Source organism: Primulina huaijiensis, chromosome 2 (assembly GCF_012295235.1).
Source record: "Primulina huaijiensis isolate GDHJ02 chromosome 2, ASM1229523v2, whole genome shotgun sequence".
Lineage (NCBI taxonomy): Eukaryota > Viridiplantae > Streptophyta > Magnoliopsida > Lamiales > Gesneriaceae > Primulina > Primulina huaijiensis.
In genome coordinates, this window is record NC_133307.1 from 4,286,807 (window position 1) to 4,308,070 (window position 21,264).

General features: G+C 35.2%; 2 protein-coding genes and 1 long non-coding RNA gene across 3 annotated transcripts; all 3 read left to right on the forward strand.

Annotated features, from left to right (window-relative positions):
* The first annotated feature begins 2,744 nt into the window (after positions 1-2,744).
* LOC140971901 (uncharacterized) lies at positions 2,745-4,463 on the forward strand. The gene has a single exon (XM_073434432.1). The coding sequence runs from the start codon at positions 2,745-2,747 to the stop codon at positions 4,461-4,463; it is 1,719 nt and encodes a 572-aa protein (XP_073290533.1).
* Positions 4,464-10,648: 6,185 nt separating this feature from the next.
* Positions 10,649-15,270, forward strand: LOC140965103 (probable uridine nucleosidase 2). Its single transcript, XM_073425163.1, has 10 exons — positions 10,649-10,683; positions 11,374-11,455; positions 11,566-11,681; positions 12,272-12,331; positions 13,340-13,525; positions 13,598-13,702; positions 13,775-13,871; positions 14,173-14,280; positions 14,364-14,499; positions 14,882-15,270. The coding sequence occupies exons 2-10, from the start codon at positions 11,410-11,412 to the stop codon at positions 14,988-14,990; spliced, it is 963 nt and encodes a 320-aa protein (XP_073281264.1). The 5' UTR covers positions 10,649-10,683; positions 11,374-11,409; the 3' UTR covers positions 14,991-15,270.
* A 3,485-nt stretch (positions 15,271-18,755) lies between these two features.
* Positions 18,756-19,795, forward strand: LOC140959341 (uncharacterized). The gene is made up of 3 exons (XR_012171969.1): positions 18,756-18,984; positions 19,064-19,518; positions 19,619-19,795. It is a non-coding gene; the product is annotated as an uncharacterized lncRNA (long non-coding RNA).
* The last annotated feature ends 1,469 nt before the right edge of the window (positions 19,796-21,264 follow it).

Genomic DNA, 21,264 nt, shown 5'->3' on the forward strand with positions numbered 1-21,264 from the left:
TAGGGTATGGGTCGGATTTCATACACCCATCTCCATACCCATCGGGTATTTAATTTCATCCTCATCCCCATACCCATCGGATTATCGGATACCCATACCCTACCCAAATACCCAATGATCATATACAATTGAATTTTTTCAAATTTAAATTGTTTCAATTAAGTTATGAATATTTAAAAAATTATTTAAATGAACAATAAGAAAAATTATTCACGTTTTATATATATATATAAAATGAAGTTTTATATATTTTCTACTCTTTTAATATACAAAGCATCGTTTTCTTTAATTTTCAAATTTATGATTATATGTATTGAAAACTCCGAAAATCGGTGGATTGACTGACGAATCTTTAATATAAATAAATATAATTACTATATATATACATATATACATACATATATATACATTTATATATATTAATTTAAATGGATATTCGGGTCGGGTGTGGGTCGGATTATATCAAACCCGCCTCAATACCTGAACCCGAAAATCCCCATATCCGATTACTCAATTATTTAATCGGGTCTAAAAATCCCTCCATACCCTCTTCTATTCGAGTCGGTATCGGATCTTTCAACGGGTTCGGAGGAAATTGTCATCCCTACAATCAGGGTTTCTCTGGGTGTTAACAAAACGCAGCTAGCTGGATAGTTGCATGAAGAAGTGAAATGAGTGACATAAAATTAAAGAAATTGTAATCAAATAATGTATATTTTAGAATTCATTTGGTATTTAAATACAAGGAATAGATTCTAATAAATAAACGAAGCAGACAATATAGAGAGAAACAGTTTGGCATGCATAGTCTCGTGCTCGAATTGAATTTACACAAAAACTCTCATTGATTAATTTCATGAAAGAGATTTTTGATCCGACCCGACAAATGAAAAATATTATTATTTATATCAAAAATATTACATTTCAATGTTGATATGAAATGAGTCGACATATTTCACGATTATATACGTGTGAACTCGTTCTTAAATGAGACACACTCAATTTGTTTGCAATCTGTGCAACACGACTAGTTATTGCTAGCATCATTTACGGTAACAATTTTTTTCCCGATTTGGTGCGACTTTTCTTTCAAAAAGATCTTCTCTATTCTGTTTTTTGTTTTTTGTGCTAATCATTTAAAAATGTCAGATTTTGAAATTTTTTTTATTTATTTAGTACAACACATATTTCATTAATAATATTATAAAATATAGTTAGTATTTTAACATATATTGATTAGTATTTTAATTTTCTAAAATAAAATAAAGTGTATATTTGATTAATTCCATTGCTAACCTAACCAAATTTTACAATATTGAAAAATCAAATTTTTTGAGACCGGGCTTGTTGCCCAGTGGTCTTATCTGACAGATTAACTGGCTTCCTTCTTCGGGTTCGATCCCCTCCCCGTGTGTGTTGTAATAAATAAAAAAAAATCAAATTTTTTTTATTACGAGCAAACCGAATTGTTTTCATTAAAAACCAAAAAATTAAGAAAGCCATTCCAAAATAGGGACAATTAAAAAAATAGGATTAATACAGAAAAGATTTTTAAAAAAAAAAGACTCTGACTTTTTTTTAAAAAAAAGAAGGAGTTGACTCTTAATTATTATATTAAACCTTAATTGAACTGTAAAACCTGTAAACTTAATAAATTAATTGTTATGTTGTCGTTTTTTCTCTTTCTTCTCAGTCTACGGATGTAAAAACCTCATCTACCACATCAACGGCCGCAGCATTACATTAAAGAGAAGTTGACAAGCTCATTCTTCAGATCTAGATCTACATCTATTGCCCGATTCTTCTGTATTTGAAGACCAAGTCGTCTCCTTTTGAAGAAAAAACGAGCACGGTAAGTTTTCTCCATTTCCATTGAACCCAATTCATTGTTTTCTTCGTCTAGCCATCTACGAAAATTAGCCTCGCCGAAATAGCCATCCACGAAAATTAACCTCGCCGAAAATTAAGTATGTAGTTGAAGAAGAAATTTTTTTCCTCAACTTGGTCGACCAATAAGAATTCCTTCTTGGCCAACCAAGAATGGATTTTGGTCGACCAAGAAGACCATTCTTGGTCGACCAAGAAGAATTCTTGTTGGTCGACCAATAAGGAATTCTTATCGGTCGACCAAGAAAGAATACTTATTGGTCGATCGAACAAATTGCGGGTGGACATAGTGTGGTCTTTTTTTATAATTATAATTTAATAAATTTGCCCATTCTAATTATTATATGTTTTGTTGACTAATTATCATATGTTTTTGGTGAATTTTGTAGATATGCCGACAGTTATTGTTGTTCATTTCGATGGGAAATGGGAAAATGAGGAGCTGGTATATAAATGGAATGCAGGGCCAAATGCAAAGTTTGTTGCTATTCCAGTGGACAATGATATTTGTGATTTTGAAAATTTAAAAAGTGAACTATATAGAGCTGGAAAATTAGAAGATAGTGCCATGTTGAGGATGAGTTATCTTCTAGATTTGCCGTGCAACATTCAACCGATTTACATAGAGAATGACCATAATTTGAAAGCATATTTTTATCTTGGTTGTCCGAGAAGTAGGCCAGTGCTTCAAGTTGAAATTGAACGTGCTGCTTCTGTTGATGTTTTTGATAATGTGCACGAAAACAATTGCAATTTTATCGAACAGAGACATTTTGATGATTATTTTCACTTGAATATTGTTTGTGGATTGTAATAACATCACTGACTTTTTCGACGAAGCACATAACGTGGATGTCATGCATGTGGATCGTAGTAACACAGATGAGTTATATGATGAAGCACGTAATGACGCAAACGATGTCGAGGCAAATCTTGTTGCAAGTGTTGACGCAAATTTGGTTGCGGATGTGAATATTGATAATGACACATTTTCATTCACTGATGGTTCAAACTTGTTTGTTGGTCAAGAATTTCCAAACCGAGAAGCAGTGAAAAAAGAGATAATTAGAATAAGTTTGGAAGCTTGCTTTGAATTTGAGACGGTTAAAAGTAGCCAAAAAGTGTACGCCGTAAAATCTGTAGTGTCTGATTGTAAGTGGAGAATCTGGACCTCAAAGATTAGGAATGATTCACATGCATTTTCTGTTCGGACCTATTGCAATACACACACATGTGGTTTGACTGGGAGACGAAAAAAAATCCGTGGAGCGAGTTCTGCTGTTGTTCGTGATATGTTGGTGGATAATTTCCAAGGTCATCCAGTGCCAATTGTACCAAAAGCGGTGATGGCGATGATGCGCAATAGTATGAATGCTGATATATCATACTACAAGGCTTGGAAAGGGAAAGAACTAGCAGACAATATGTTGAAAGGTGATCCTACGAAGAGTTTTGCTTTATTGACTTGTTATTTGCACATGGTTGAGCAGATGAATCGAGGAAGCATAACAGACATTTTTGTCGACGAGGAAAATCGATTCAAGTATATGTTTCTTGCCTTTGGTGCATGCGTCAGAGGATATCGAAGTATGCGGAAAGTTGTATCAATTGATGGTACGTGGTTGAAGGGCAAGTATAATGGTGTTTTACTGGTGGCATCGGCACAAGATGGAAATTATCTCCAATATCCTTTGGCGTGGGGAATCGTAGATGTCGAGTGTACTTCTTCGTGGAGTTGGTTTTTGACGAAGTTGTTAGAAGTAGTACCAGACGAGGATGAATTGGTGATAATTTCAGACAGACATCAAGGAATCATAAATACGGTTTCTACTGTATATAGAAATGCGCATCATGGTCATTGTACGTGGCATTTATCACAAAACCTGAACACTAGATGCAAAAAGAAGGGTGCAACCGAAATGTTTTTGCACATTGCAAAAATTTATAAGCCTTTCAAGTTTGATAATGCATACAATGAATTTAAAAATAGATATCCTGAGGCAGCGCAATTTTTGGACGAGAGAGATTCACTTGATAGATGGACTGGAGCATATTGTCCAAAGACCCGTTACAATATTATGACGACAAACGGGGTTGAGTCGATCAATGCTAGATTACTTGAAGAAAGGAAGCTGCCAATCATTACACTTCTAGATTCTTTGCAGAAACTGGCCTCATGTTGGTTTGCCCGATATCGCCACACATCAATTGCAAGTAACACTAATCTGACCCCTGCCATCGAGGGGATTCTTCGTAGTCGATTCACTGATGCCCAGGGAATGCAAGTTTTTGAATTAGGTCGTCTGGAGTTTGATGTTAGGGGCCGTGGACATTCGGTCATAGTGGACCTGGAATCAAAAAGATGCACATGTCGAGTATTTGATATTGATAGAATTCCATGTTCTCATGCCATTGCAGCCAGTTGGTTAGCGAAGATTGATATATATGATCTGTGTTCAGAGTACTATTCTACGATGTCATGGTGCATGGCTTACTCAGAGACAGTTTACCCTGTTCCGGAAGAAAATGAATGGCCACGCAACATTAATTTCCATTGGTCTTGCCTCCTTTGGTAGAGAAGAGAGTTGGTAGAAGAAAACAAAACAGAATTCCTTCCATCGGCGAATTCAGCAAAAGATAGAATCATATGCTGCTGGATGGTCGACCATTAACCTGAGGGTCGACCAAAGTTTTATTTTTGGTCGACCAAAGGTTTATTTTTGGTCGACCATTAGACCGATGGTCGACCATTGGATTGATGGTCGACCAATCTTTTATTTTTGGTCGACCATAAGCCCATTGGTCGACCATAAGCCCGATGGTCGACCATTACATTTATGGTCGACCATTAGCCTAATGGTCGACCAGGATGGTCGACCATTAGCCTGTTTATTATGTAAATTATTTCCCGATTCAAAAATCATTTTGAGATTGATTCAAATTTAAATTATAACATATGACATAATTTTGCACATCGTAACACCTGTAAATTATATCTTACAACGTAATTGTGATTTCACGATTCAAATTTTTTTAAATGTAACGTCATTTTGAGATTGATTTAAATTTAAATTATAACATATGACATAATTTTCATATCGTGACACCTGTAAATTATAACTTACAACATAATTGTGATTTCACGATTCAAATTTTTTGAAATGTAACGTCATTTTGAGATTGATTCAAATTTAAATTATAACATATGACATAATTTTCATAAATCGTGACACCTGTAAATTATATCTTACAACGTAATTGTGATTTCACGATTCAAATTTTTTGAAATGTAACGTCATTTTGAGATTGATTCAAATTTAAATTATAACATATGACATAATTTTGCAGATCGTGGCACCTGTAAATTATATCTTACAACGTAATTGTGATTTCACGATTCAAATTTTTTGAAATGTAACATCATTTTGATATTGATTCAAATTTAAATTATAACATACGACATAATTTTCATATCGTGACACCTGTAAATTATATCTTACAACTTAATTGTGATTTCACGATTCAAATTTTTTGAAATGTAACGTCATTTTGAGATTGATTCAAATTTAGATTATAACATATGACATAATTTTCACATCCTGACACCTGTAAATTATATCTTATAACTTAATTGTGATTTCATGATTCAAATTTTTTGAAATGTAAAGTAATTTTGAGATTGATTAAAATTTAAATTATAACATATGACATAAATATCATATCTCGACACCTGTAAATTTTATCTTACAACGTAATTGTGATTTCAAGATTCAAATTTTTTGAAATGTAAAGTAATTTTGAGATTGATTAAAATTTAAATTATAACATATGACATAATTTTCACATCGTGACACCTGTAAATTATATCTTACAACATAATAGTGATTTCACGATTCAAATTTTTTGAAATGTAACGTCATTTTGAGATTGATTCAAATTTAAATTATAACATATGAAATAATTTTCACATCGTGACACATGTAAATTATATCTTACAACATAATTGTGATTTTACGATTAAAAATTTTTGAAATGTAACGTAATTTTGAGTTTAATTAAAATTTAAATTATAACATGTGACGTATTTTTCACATAGTGACACCTGTACATTATATCTTACAACATAATTGTGATTTTACGATTAAAAATTTTTGAAATGTAACGTCATTTTGCGATTGATTCAAATTTAAATTATAACCTATGACATAATTTTCATATCGTGACACCTGTAAATTATATCTTACAACATAATTGTGATTTCACGATTCAAAATTTTTGAAATGTAACGTCATTTTGAGATTGATTCAAATTTAAATTATAACATATGACATAATTTTCATATCGTGACACTTGTAAACCTTAAACCCTAAACCTAAAGCACTGTGGTCGACCAAAGCACAGACTTGGTCGACCATATTGGTCGACCAAAAAAAGAGGGATCGACCATAAAAAAGAGTGGTCGACCATAAAAGAGAGTGGTCGACCATATTTGTATGGTCGACCAAAAAGCACAGTGTCATGTTTCATGGGGGTCGACCAAAAAACACAATGGTCGACCAAAAAAGATAGGTCGACCAAAAAACTAGAGTAGTCGAAAAAAAAATACTATGGAACTACATAACAAAACAAACAAATAACAAACAATGTGTGTCCAGTAATTGCATAAAATTGTCTTATACATCACAACAATGACCAATCATTAAGGAACATATTACAAGCTAAAAAATATCTAAACTCATATACTAATTTTTCATCCAAAGTTAGTACTAATTGCGCACTCTTCGTAGACAAAGAGTATCCAGCAACGGCTAATACAAATGCTCCAGAGTCTTCGCTAAGAAAAAAGAAAATAAAATAAAAAGTTATTATTTACTTTATAAAATCATAAAATATAATGAACTTTTTATATTTTAATTAGAAAGTTGACAACTTACTGTATAATCTTGGCACTATATTCATCATGAAGCTTTATATTCCACGGCCTCTCGGGGTGTGGGTTGTTCCCGACAATGGATAGCAGACGAGCAGCGTTTATAAGTATAAGCTCTATTTCCTCATTCAGATCTTTGAAGTTGGGATCGTGTCTTCGCTGCAAGTCATATATAATGCACTTATTCACCCCTGTAACAAGTTTAAGCAAAAACCAGTGCCTATCTCTGTAGACAGGGATGAGAATTCTTCGTGCCTTCTCCCACGAGATACAAGGCCATTTTGGATCACTGCTTTTCACTTTCCCCACCAGATCTGTGTTGACAACATTATCTCTATCTTCGGCCAATATTGACATCGAACTATAGAAATCTATGTCCATCAACGACACATCTGGCGACATCACTTCAGGATGTCGGATCTGCATCTCAAGCAATCCACGGAGAGCTTCGCCGAAGTGCTAAATACAACAAAACAAAAGTTTTTCAATGTTTTAAAATAAGTTCTCTAACAAATTTAAAAGCATTGTAAATGCTTACAGAGAAAGTGACATGCGAGTTTGCGATCGCCATGGGCCCGTAGTACGACTTCTCATATTCAGCATAAAAACCTCGAATCATACTTGGCGAACGGTCGAGCATCGATGCCCTAACTCGCGCCAGCGAGGTGTTTACTTTCAGTGTCACGGTCTCCGCAAGTGGCCTCACTACGTAAATTGATCAATTAAAACAACTTTAATGGTACAATCGAGACCCGTTATTAAACAATCGAGACCCGTTATTAAACAATATTCGGCCTCACTCCAAATACATCTCTATCTGATAAATCTTCGGGCTCTATAGCACAATCGAGACCCGTTATTAAACAATATTCTAACAAAGAAAATCTAACAGGCCTTTTGCGCACCACCATCCACAAATCATCACTACTACTATCAACAATCTGATTACTCATTAAATACCATATAATTTGACTGGAAATGTTAAAATCTCTATAATACCTAACCAAATTACCAAAAGCCGACTGCGCGAAAAAATGGGTTCTCTCGTCGTTGTTCAAATAGCGATGAAGCTTCTCAGAAACCTCTTTGTATCTCGATTGAATTGTCAATTTGCATCGAAATACTGCATCTCTGCCAAGTTTCCTCGGCAAATAAACCTTTGACACAAAAAAAATTAGTACAGTTACGGAAATATTGGTCGACCACAAATTGTCGACCATAGCCATTATTGTCGACCACAATGGTCGACCATAGTGGTCGACCATAACCTATGGTCGACAATAGATTATGGTCGACCATAACCTATGGCCGACCATTTGATGGTCGACCATAATCTATTGTCGACCATAACGTATGGTCGACCTCACATGGTCGACCATGAAAGTGAAAAAGTCAATAGATTATGGTCGACCACCTTGTTTTTTATGGTCGACCATTTCACCACATGGTCGACCATAAAAAACAAGGTGGTCGACCATAATCTATTGGCTTTTTCACTTTCATGGTCGATCATGTGAGGTCGACCATACGTTATGGTAGACCTCTCATCGTCGACCATCAAAGTAAAAAAACAAACGCCCATTCACACGCACACAGCATACATAAATCACGAAAATGGACAAAAACACAGAAGCAAAAAATTGAAATAAACGCGAATCTTACCACATCTTCGTTTGCCATTCCTTCGATTGAGTAAGCGTCGCCTTGAGGGAAGAGTTTTTCGAGGGTTTTACTGGAACGGTCGGAGGTTTTTGAAATTTTTTTCGAAAAGATGCTATGAATGTATAATCTGGGATAATTAGCTAAAAAGGGTGTGTTTAAAGAATTTAAACTTAAAACGTAGGGACATAAAAGTAATTTTAACCATGAATCGTTTTTTTCAAAAAAAACACAATAGAGTCCCTTTTTCCTAATTTTCCCCTCATTCAGTCGACTTCAAACTAAGTTTTTCTTCCGTCGATCTCCTTTCATTTCCTTTCCGACGACGATTCTCAATGCAAATCGTCTTTTTCTTCCCATCAATTCTCGATACAGATCCTTCCAATCTAAGCAAACTCAATTGAACAAATGGCTGACAAAAATCTGATAATATTAACGTTTATTTCGATTTATTGCTTCTGTTTCTTCGAATCGCTTAAAGAAAAAAGAGTCGACCTACAAGTCGTAGATCTACCCAACATTTTATTTGAGTCGATCAAGATTTGATCTAGGTCGACCAAGCTCAAAGCTTGGTCGACCAAGAGCTTGGGTTGAAGCTTGGTCGACCAAGAGCTTGGTTCGACCAAAAAGGTTTGGTCGACCAAGCTTTGGTCTACCCAAATGGGTAGACCAAAGCTTGGTCGACCAAGCCTTTGGGCTTGGAGGCTTGGTCGACCAAGCTCTTGGTTTGGTCGACCAAAAATAAATGAAGAGCTTGGTCGACCAAAAATCAATGAGTAGACCATGGTAGACCAAGCTTTTGGTCTACCCAAGCGGCTTGGTCGACCAAACATGTTTGGTTGACAAATATGATCGATAATTACTTAATTTTGAAGGATAATTTCACAATTTTGATCAATGTTGCATATTTTTAACATATGAATCACATAATTTCACAAGTATGTTCTATAATGTTACATGATTATGTTACATGTTATGACATATGAGTCACAATTTCACAACTATGTTACATGTGTTTTGACATATGAGCCACAATTTCACAATTATGTTATATGTTTTAACATGTGAATCACGATTTCACAACCATGTTACATGTTTTAACATATTAATCATAATTTCACAATTATGTTATATGTTTTAACATACGAATCATAATTTCACAAATTTCACAATTATGTTACTATGCTACATGTTTTAATATATGAATCACAATTTCACCACCAACTATGTTACATGTTGTTTTAACATATGAATCACAATTTCACAATTATGTTATATGTTTTAACATATGAATCACAATTTAACAAGTATATTATATAATATTACATGTTTTAACATATGAATCACATATTTAGCTTGGTCGACACAAAGTAGACCTTGTTGTTTTTGGGTCGACCTTGTTGCTTTGCTTTTGGGTCAACCCAAATGTATATCCTACAAAATTCAACAAAAATTAAGAGAATAAGATAATTAGAATAGACAAAAATTAATAATAATAATAAAAAAAAACCTGACATAATTATGGATTCTTCTTGGTCAACCAAAATTAGTTGACCAAGAAGAATTTTCTCTTGGTTTGGTCGACCAAGATGAAATAATAATAATAAAAAAACAAACAAACCTGACATAATTATGAATTCTTCTTGGTTTGGTCGACCAACAAAATTTTGGTCGACCAAGAAAATTAATCTTGGTCGACCCATAATACTTGGTCGACCAACTTAATTTTGGTCGACCAATTCTTCTTGGTAGACTCTTATTTTTTCTCAAAGTAGATTTTTGGTCGATTAAATTGATTTTTGGTCGACATATCTCAATTTGAGGAAAAAAGGGTAGGTGACTCGTAAATTTTATTTGGGAAAAGATGTGTGTCGACCGAGAAGAAAAAAAGAGGAGAATTAATTATGTTAAAGAGTTTAATTGCAGTTAATGTAATAAGCAAAAGTCAACTCATTGTTTCTTAAAAAAAAAGTCAGAGTCCTTGTTTTTTAAATATTTTCTCTCTCACTCCTATTTTTTTAATTGGCCCACTGAATGAGATGGATGAATTTAATGTTAAAAATTTAAGTTAATGGTGTATTTACACTTAAATAAAAGGACATTTATGTAAATTGACTTGTGGATCATTTTTTTTAAATAAGTCACGATCGAGTCCCATTTTCCTAAATTTCCCCATAAATTTGGCTGAGCTCTTGATTTTGGGGTCAGTTAAAAAAGTAGGAGTGAGATAGAAAGTATTTAAAAAATAAGGACTCTGACTTTTTTTTTAAGAAACAAGGAGTTGATTTTTGATTATTATACTAACAGCAATTAAACTTAATTAATTCTCCTTTTTTTTCTTCTTGATCGACACACATCTTCTCTTAATTAAAATTTACGAGTCTTTTTCCCCAAATCGGGATATTGAATAGATCCAACAATCAATGATCGACAATTGGTCGACCAAACAATGGTTGATCATTGTTTGGTCTTTGGTCGATCATTATTGGGTCTTAGATAAATCCAAAAGTGGATAGATGGTCGATCTAAGTTTGGTCGATTCACGCTTGTGTCGACTAAAACGTGGTCAAAATTTTCTTTTTCAATCCGTCGATCAATCAACGAAAATAAACAATAAATCGAAATAAATGTTAATATTATCAGATTATTAATCATTACGTCGATTTGTGTTGAGAATTATAATCGGAAAGGAAATGAAAATGGGATCGACGGAGAAGATTTAGGTTGAGTCGACTGATGAGAATAAATTACGTGTTTAAAATAAATGTATATATATAATCAAATTTAATGATGTATTTACACTTAAAACACAATTACATTTACCTAAATTGAATCATACATCTTTTTTTTAAATACTGCACCCCCTTTTCCCCAAATTTCCCTTGATTTTGACGCAGAACTGAAAAGGAGACGAGATCATCGTAGTTTCAGATATGGAGGAACGCAAGAAGATCATCATTGACACGGATCCAGGAATCGGTACTTTTTCTGTTTAATTCTGCTGGAGAAATTATTTTCAGATTTTTTATTTGTAATGCTCCAATTCTTTCCCTTTTCGATTGATATTTTGATGAACTTTGTTTCATTAGATGATGCTATGGCGATATTTTTAGCGTTGCAATCACCGGAAATTGAAGTGATTGGTCTAACTACTATTTATGGAAACGTATACACCACTCTGGCTACCAGAAATGCTTTGCATTTGGTAAATATATAAATCTCTCGCCTTTTTTTATTTTTATTTTTATTTTTTGCTCTGTGGATATTGGATCTTGTTGAGGAAACTGGGAAACATGAATGAAGGGGCGTCCGAATCTTGATTCTAGGTTGGGTTTGCTAATTATTGAGTTATATAGTTGCTTATGTGGTATATTATTTCAAGTTTTTTTTTTCCAATTTTCTGTTATGAAGCCTAAATCACCCTCTAGGGAAGGTAAAAAGGGATGGACAGAGGATGGGATCATTCAAGTGTTATGCTTTATCAGTTCAATTGCTGTGGTTTGATGTATGTCTTTCCTTAATGTGATTGTGAATAAGATAATAATACTGATGAAGAGACTGGAGAGTAGCACATCAGTTAGTATGCTTCATTCAAACTAAATGTAACCCGGTTCTGATGGGCTGAAATCCCGCAAATGTCTGGCTAAATAATTTGGTTTGAATGTGTTTACTCATAAGAAAGGAATTATATAAATAGGTTAAAGTGATCACTGATGCAATGCCTTAGTTTTGTAATTCAGTGCAGTTCATTAGTTTCTTATTGACGATTTTTGTAACTTATATTTCCTAATACAGTTGGAGATTGCGGGGAGGACAGATATTCCTGTTGCTGAAGGATCTCATGTGACGCTAACTGTATGTTCTATATTATAATATACGAGTAGGTTTTAGTTCAATCACGGAAGTGTTATGCACTATGATATGTCCTGTTAGTTTTATTTCCCTGCCCATTCCAGTATAATCTGTTTTTCACTAAAGTAATAAAAAATATGCTCCAGAAACATCAAGTTACATATGTATAATTATGAGCCCAGCTCATGAACGTTTTGCAGGAATGAGGAACACATTTATCCAATATAAAATCGGTTCAGGAACTTTTAACACGGTGTGTTATTTTAATATTTAAGGGTGGAATTCATTCTACCTGATGAATTTGTTAGAACTCATGTATGTTTACGGACAAAACTGAGTTGCCAATGTCGTGGCAGTTAGCCGGCTAAAACTTGTCTGAAATTTAGTGGACGTTGACAGACATGATAGAAAACAATATACTCATCATGAATTTCATTTTTGTTGCATCAAAAAACTTATGGCTACTACGTACAGCTATCATATTGTGGTTGAGGAAACTAATTGATACATTAAGTCACTTTCTGCCAATCGTTATTCCTTAAATCACCTTCATAATCATGTGAGCATAACTTCAAAACATTAGTTCTAATAACCATGCCTGGAAGCTTTCATCCATCAATACTGATGTTTAAGCCCTCGTGCATTTATTGAAGTCGGGATCATCGTACACATCATTAAAAGTCTATTTAATGTTTATTTGCTTTTGGGATTTTTAGCTCTTAGCTTCTGAAAAAACTGATTGACTTTAGACAGATTAGAAAACTTTTAGTCAATCGGGAGTTGGTAGGATATTGTGCATTAATATTTAAATTGATAAACTCTGAACAGTTGGAGTTAAAGTATCCACTTTGATCTGCTAAAGTCGGGTGTTGTGACTGTTTGGCTACCTGCTTGCTTAATCCTTGGCCAATCTTCTTCTTTTGCTTGTTTAAATTCTACTGATGCTGTTTGTTGAACTGATATTAACCAGATTTTGGGTAGGTATGATTTCTAAACATTTTTTCATTAAAGAAAGGTACAAAACTTCGAATTGCTGATTTCGTCCATGGCACTGATGGATTGGGCAATCAAAACTTTCCTCCACCTAAAGGAAAGCCAACTGAGCAGTCTGCGACAGACTTCCTTGTTCAAAAAGCTAGTCTTTATCCTGGGCAGGTCACCGTGGTGGCCTTGGGTCCATTAACAAATATTGCACTGGTTCGTTTCTAGCTGCAAACAGTTTTAAGATGTTACTTGATCATGCTTTCCAAGATTAATTGGTCTATGCAGGCTATTCAATCAGATCCTGCCTTTGTAAAAAATATTGGGCAAATAGTTCTTCTTGGTGGTGCATTTGCAGTAAATGGGAATGTTAACCCAGCAGCTGAGGCAAATGTAAGTTATTTAGTTGTTCACCTGAATTTCAGTTAAGTAGTTATCATTATCATGGTTTTACTGGTCTCCAAGATTTTTGGAGATCCAGATGCTGCAGATGTTGTATTCACAAGTGGAGCTGATGTCTTAGCTGTGGGGATTAATGTCACCCATCAAGTTATTTTAACTGGTAATTCTTGTGTTTGCAACATTTCGTGCTTTAAAGGCCAACTTTTGGCCACCCTACATTGTATTAGCAGTGTCTTGGACACATTACTGGACGAGGGAAGCTATGGCTGTATGTCCTTGCTACTCTGGAATGTCATATTAACTGTTATATTTACTAGTTCATTACTCTGATACAAGTTAATAGTTGTTTGGTATCCATTCTTGTTTGCCATTGCCAATCATGCCACTTGACAATTGACATTGATCTTTAATTTTAACTTTTTTTAACTATTAATAGATGGTTTTGTATATTTCTTTTGCAGATTCTGATCGAGATATACTGGCAGAAACGAATGCAAAATTCGCCAAGTATCTGTGCAAGATTTTAGATGTTTATTTTTCTTATCATCATGAAGCCTACAGCACTAAAGGTCTGTTAGCCAGACCGATGACTATTTACATGAAATGTAATCATTGTTTGTTAATGTCTTTTTTTATCCTAAATCTTGTGTAGGTGTTTACCTACACGACCCAACAGCTCTTCTTGCTGCTGTCGATCCTTCACTCTTCACCTACACAGAAGGAGTTGTCCGTGTCCAGACGATTGGCATCACAAGGGGTTTAACATTATTTTACAATAGACAGAAAAGGTAGATCCTGCTGGTGCAAATGATTTTCTTAGCAACTAGTTGCCATCATAGATTTTCTTTTTTGCATTTTAGTTTCATCACTTGATAAACAAATTTGGATGGACTTTAAGTGAGCGAGGGGTTCAAGGTTGAGGGCAAATTATAATTTCAGCAACCATATACCCGAAATTATATTTCCATTTTGTTAAATTCTAGAACCTGGAAAACATTTTTGGATGGTCCAGATGAGTGCAACTGTGGGAGGGTGTGAAAATTATTGAGGAGAGAATTAAGCATTTGGTGAAATAATTAATGGTAATCAAAGTTCATTGATACAAAATGACGCACATGGAAATGATTTTTTTATCGGAACTCATACGTTTAACTTCCTACATGGAACAAGGTTTGAAGAAGTCACAGAATGGTGTGATAAACCCATGGTGAAGGTTGCGGTTACAGTTGATGCTCCAACAGTGGTGAAAATGGTCATGGAACGGCTCATACATTCGTGAACTTTCTTGAATCGAGCTCTGCCTTCAGTAAGTGACAATGTCATAGGAAACTGTACCTGGAAAGAGATGTTCATAAATTTTGGCCATCTCGGATCCCATAGTTGCACAAATGAGATTGGCTCCTTGTCTTGCTTGCAATCTGTTGTTGAAATTATATACACAATGTTTCATACTCTCGCTGATAAGCTGAGTGGTGGAGCTGTACTCAATCGCTCCATCCACTTGTGCAAATTAAAGTACTAGTATCAACAAAGAGACCTTAGGCGCCATTTGTTATGTGTTATGAGATGAACCAATGATAGATAAAATGAGAAATAAGAAATTGAAAAATACGTATATAATAAATTAAATATGATAAATCATAATATGTTCGGTAAGATTTAATATGATCGATTAATTTAGTGTATTTTTTTGTAATGACCAAAATGTCCTCACCTTCTTTCGTTTTTTTTTTAAAGATGTGCCCTCACTTTCTTAAATCTCCAAACTNTTTTTTTTTTTTTTTTTTTTTTACTTTTCAATTTTTGCTTGACTTTCATCTCCGGACTCCGACAACAAAATAATCTCCACGGCCAAAACTGGAAAAAAAAAGAGGGGAAAAAAGAGAGAAGAGAAAGAAACAAAAATAGTCCAGCTCCACCTCAACCACTACAAGGACAGATAACACGGGGGTGTTCAATCTATAAGTATTGATGGGGAAATTAAGGGAAAATTAAGAAAAAGGGTCTCTATTGTGTTTTTTTTGAAAAAAACGATTCATGGTTAAAATTACTTTTATGTCCTTACGTTTTAAGTTTAAATTCTTTAAACACACCCTTTTTAGCTAATTATCCCAGATTATACATTCATAGCATCTTTTCGAAAAAAAATTCAAAAACCTCCGACCGTTCCAGTAAAACCCTCGAAAAACTCTTCCCTCAAGGCGACGCTTACTCAATCGAAGGAATGACAAACGAAAATGTGGTAAGATTCGCGTTTATTTCGATTTTTTGCTTCTGTGTTTTTGTCCATTTTCGTGATTTATGTATGTNTTTTCGTGATTTATGTATGCTGTGTGCGTGTGAATGGGCGTTTATTTTTTTACTTTGATGGTCGACGATGAGAGGTCTACCATAACGTATGGTCGACCATGAAAGTGATAAAGCCAATAGATTATGGTGGACCACCTTGTTTTTTATGGTCGACCATGTGGTCAAATGGTCGACCATAAAAAACAAGGTGGTCGACCATAATCTATTGGCTTTTTCACTTTCATGGTCGACCATGTGAGGTCGACCATACGTTATGGTCGACCATAGGTTATGGTCGACCATAATCTATTGTCGACCATAGGTGTGGTCGACCATAACCTATGGTCGGCAATAATGGCTATGGTCGACAATTTGTGGTCGACCAATATTTCCGTAACTGTACTAATTTTTTTTGTCACAGGTTTATTTGCCGAGGAAACTTGGCAGAGATGCAGTATTTCGATGCAAATTGACAATTCAATCGAGATACAAAGAGGTTTCTGAGAAGATTCATCGCTATTTGAACAACGACGAGAGAACCCATTTTTTTGAGCAGTTGGCTTTTGGTAATTTGGTTAGGTATTATAGAGATCTTAACATTTCCAGTCAAATTATATGGTATTTAATGAGTAATCAGATTGTTGATAGTATTAGTGATGATTTGTGGATGGTGATGCGCAAAAGGCCGGTTAGATTTTCTTTGTTAGAATATTGTTTAATAACGGGTCTCGATTGCGCTATAGAGCCCGAAGATTTATCAGATAGAGATGTATTTGGCACCACACACTTTCCCGGTAAGTCTGAGATTGCTTTGAGTGATTTGGAGGGAAAGATTAATGTCGAAGAGCATAATGAGACTGGTATAGAGGTGGAGAAGATAAAGATGGCGAGGCTATACTGTTGTTGTGCCGTATTTGGTGAGGCGACGGGGAAAAAGACGATGAAGATCGACCCTAAATTTTTGAGGCTTGTAGATGATTTGGATAGGTTCAACCATTATCCCTGGGGTAGAGTAGCCTATCGGATGCTGTCCGATGTTTGAAGAAGGACCTTTTAGGGCGATATAATTATCTCACTGAGGCACAAGATCGGAAAGAAGTTGACGGCAACTTCCTTGTCGGCGGTTTTGTTCTACCTCTGCAGGTATATTATTTTTTGAATGTTAAAGTGGATTTGATATCTTTATTTCTACTAGTAGCATTGTTTGAAATTTATGTTACAGATCCTTGCTTATGAATCTTATCCGAGCGTGGCACAAAAGGTAGCAAGGAGAAGAGATGTAGAAGGTTTGATGTTGCCCAGGATGTTTCAGTGGGTGACTAACACATGGTCGTCAAACCGTGCCCCAACTGGCGCTGATATCGCTGCAGCCTTTGGTGGTTCTCCTATAGATGTAAGTAATATGAATTGATTTGATATAATAACTGTGGACATTAATTTTTTATTAATATGATGTGTTATTAATTATATGCAGGATTGTCTTGGTTTTTTGACTCCTACTCCTGAGGAGCTAGTTTCACCTTATTACACGACCGGGATTTTTGTTGATTCTGCACCTGATGCTGTCATCACTCGGGTGCTCGAGCTCTGGAGGCAAGGTGAAACAGTCATATGTAGCGAGCACCCTTTGGAGTCTCCCTCAGTCCAGCACACGCCTTCTGCACATTCAAGTCCTGTTTTTTCCAGCAACTTTTATGGTGATATGAGTAGATCAGTCCAGCACACCCTTTCTGCAAATGCATCTGAGGACGTTTTCGGCACCCGTTCTGGTGATCTCAATAGATCCAGCTCTAGCACTAGTTCTCCAATGCGTACGGGTCCTAGAGTCCACTTTGGACTCAATCCTTCCCGCCACCGGTCATCGTTGGAGCATCGTTTCGAGAGGCGGTTGACTGCCTTGGAGGATTCCGTTGCGTCTATGCATGTTAAGATGTCAGCAGAATTTATTGAGACCAGGGCGTCTATTCGGAATATAAATATGGCTTTAAATGACTTGAAATCGAGTTTCAATCTTGGTCTCGATGAGTTGAAATCGAGTTTGACTGAACAGATCAGAGCTGGTTTTGATGAGATGAGGTCTACCATTCTAGTGCATCAGGACAAAGATTATAGCATAGCCTATAGCAGAGGGCGGAAGAGGAAATCATCCGAGGCCGATTTTGGTGAGTTGATTATATTAATTATAATTATTTTTATGTGATAGAATTGTCATTATTATTTTAATTTGTTTAATTTACGTTGTTAGGTGTGAATGATAATCTGGCTAGGGAAATTGGCAGTAGTAGCCAAACACAACATATATTTGAGCATAACCTTCCAGTCATTACAGAGGAGTCCTCAGAAAGTGAGCTAATGCACTTTTTTGATTTTATATTTATGTACAGTTTATTTAACAATAAACTTTTTTCTTAGATATTCAAGCGACTCCGGATGCGCGTAATCCAGTTGGCGAGGCGACCACGTCGAGAGGTTATTACACTGCACCTTGTCTATTCATATTTGCATTGAAGTTGTTATTATGTTAATTTGTTTAATGTACGCTGTTAGGTGTGGATGATAATCTGGCTACCCAACAGATATTCGAGCCTATCCTTCCAGGCATTACAGAGGCGTCCTTGGAAGGTAAGGTAAGACACTTTTTTGATTTTATATTTATGTATAGTATATTAAACAATATACTTTTTTGTTTTCAGATATTCAAGTGACTCCCGATGCGCGTATGTCAGGTCGCGAGGCGACCACGTCGAGAGGTTATTACACTACACATTGTCTATTCATATTTTCATTAAAGTTGTTTTAATTGATCAATTTCCGCAGTGAGGCCACTTGCGGAGACCGTGACACTGAAAGTAAACACCTCGCTGTCGCGAGTTAGGGCATCGATGCTCGACCGTTCGCCAAGTATGATTCGAGGTTTTTATGCTGAATATGAGAAGTCGTACTACGGGCCCATGGCGATCGCAAACTCGCGTGTCACTTTCTCTGTAAGCATTTACAATGCTTTTAAATTTGTTAGAGAACTTATTTTAAAACATTGAAAAACTTTTGTTTTGTTGTATTGAGCACTTCGGCGAAGCTCTCCGTGGATTGCTTGAGATGCAGATCCGACATTCTGAAGTGATGTCGCCAGATGTGTCGTTGATGGACATAGATTTCTACAGTTCAATGTCAATATTGGCCGAAGATAGAGATAATGTTGTCAACACAGATCTGGTGGGGAAAGTGAAAAGCAGTGATCCAAAATGGCCTTGTATCTCGTGGGAGAAGGCACGAAGAATTCTCATCCCTGTCTACAGAGATAGGCGCTGGTTTTTGCTTTAACTTGTTACAGGGGTGAATAAGTGCATTATATATGACTTGCAGCGAAGGCACGATCCCACCTTCAAAGATCTGAATGAGGAAATAGAGCCTATACTTATAAACGCTGCTCGTCTGCTATACATTGTCGGGAACAACCCACACCCCGAGAGGCCTTGGAATATAAAGCTTCATGATGAATACAGTGCCAAGATTATACAGTAAGTTGTCAACTTTCTAATTAAAATATAAAAAGTTCATTATATTTTATGATTTTATAAAGTAAATAATAACTTTTTATTTTATTTTCTTTTTTCTCAGCGAAGACTCTGGAGCATTTGTATTAGCCGTTGCTGGATACTCTTTGTCTACGAAGAGTGCGCAATTAGTACTAACTTTGGATGAAAAATTAGTATCTGAGTTTAGATATTTTTTAGCTTGTAATATGTTCCTTAATGATTGGTCATTGTTGTGATGTATAGGACAATTTTATGTAATTACTGGACACACATTGTTTGTTATTTGTTTGTTTTGTTATGTAATTACATAGTATTTTTTTTCGACCACTCTAGTTTTTTGGTCGACCAATCGCTTTTTGGTCGACCATACAAATATGGTCGACCACTCTCTTTTATGGTCGACCACTCTTTTTTTATGGTCGATCCCTCTTTTTTTGGCCGACCACTATTGGTCGACCATACAACTATGGTCGACCAAGTCTGTGCTTTGGTCGACCACAGTGCTTTAGGTTTAGGGTTTAGGGTTTAGGGTTTACAAGTGTCACGATATGAAAATTATGTCATATGTTATAATTTAAATTTGAATCAATCTCAAAATGACGTTAGATTTCAAAAAATTTGAATCGTGAAATCACAATTATGTTGTAAGATATAATTTACAGGTGTCACGATGTGGAAATTATGTCATATGTTATAATTTAAATTTGAATTAATCTCAAAATGTCGTTATATTTCAAAAAATTTGAATCTTAAAATCAAAATTATGTTGTAAGATATAATTACAGGGGTCACGATATGAAAATTATGTCATACGTTATAATTTAAATTTGAATCAATCTCAAAATGACGTTACATTTCAAAAAAATTGAATCGTGAAATCACAATTATGTTGTAAGATATAATTTACAGGTATCACGATCCGCAAAATTATGTCATATGTTATAATTTAAATTTGAATCAATCTCAAAATAACGTTACATTTCAAAAAATTTGAATCGTGAAATCACAATTATGTTGTAAGATATAATTTACATGTGTCACGATGTGAAAATTATGTCATATGTTATAAGTTAAATTTGAATCAATCTCAAAATGACGTTAGATTTCAAAAAATTTGAATCGTGAAATCACAATTACGTTGTAAGATATAATTTACAGGTGTCACGACCTGCAAAATTATGTCATATGCTATAATTTAAATTTGAATCAATCTCAAAATGATTTTTGAATCGGGAAATAATTTACATAATAAACAGGCTAATGGTCGACCATCCTGGTCGGCCATTAGGCTAATGGTCGACCATAAATGTAATGGTCGACCATAAGACCATCGGGCTTATGGTCGACCAATGGGCTTATGGTCGACCAAAAATAAAAGATTGGTCGACCATCAATCCAATGGTCGACCATCGGTCTAATGGTCGACCAAAAATAAAACTTTGGTCGACCTTCAGGCTAATGGTCGACCATCCAGCAGCATATGATTCTATCTTTTGCTGAATTCGCCGATGGAAGGAATTCTGTTTTGTTTTCTTCTACCAACTCTCTTCTCTACCAAAGGAGGCAAGACCAATGGAAAATTAATGTTACGTGGCCATTCATTTTCTTCCGGAACAGGGTAAACAGTCTATGAGTAAGCCATGCACAATGACATCGTAGAATAGTACTCTGAACACAGATCATATATATCAATCTTCGCTAACCAACTGGCTGCAATGGCATGAGCAC

Coding starts and splice junctions, on each gene's coding strand:
- LOC140965103 (XM_073425163.1), top strand. CDS start 11,410: ATGGAGGAACGCAAGAAGATCATCATTGACACGGATCCAGGAATCG. Junction 11,682..12,271: donor CCAGAAATGCTTTGCATTTG/GTAAATATATAA, acceptor TTCCTAATACAG/TTGGAGATTGCGGGGAGGAC. Junction 14,500..14,881: donor TTTTACAATAGACAGAAAAG/GTAGATCCTGCT, acceptor ACATGGAACAAG/GTTTGAAGAAGTCACAGAAT.
- LOC140971901 (XM_073434432.1), top strand. CDS start 2,745: ATGCATGTGGATCGTAGTAACACAGATGAGTTATATGATGAAGCACGT.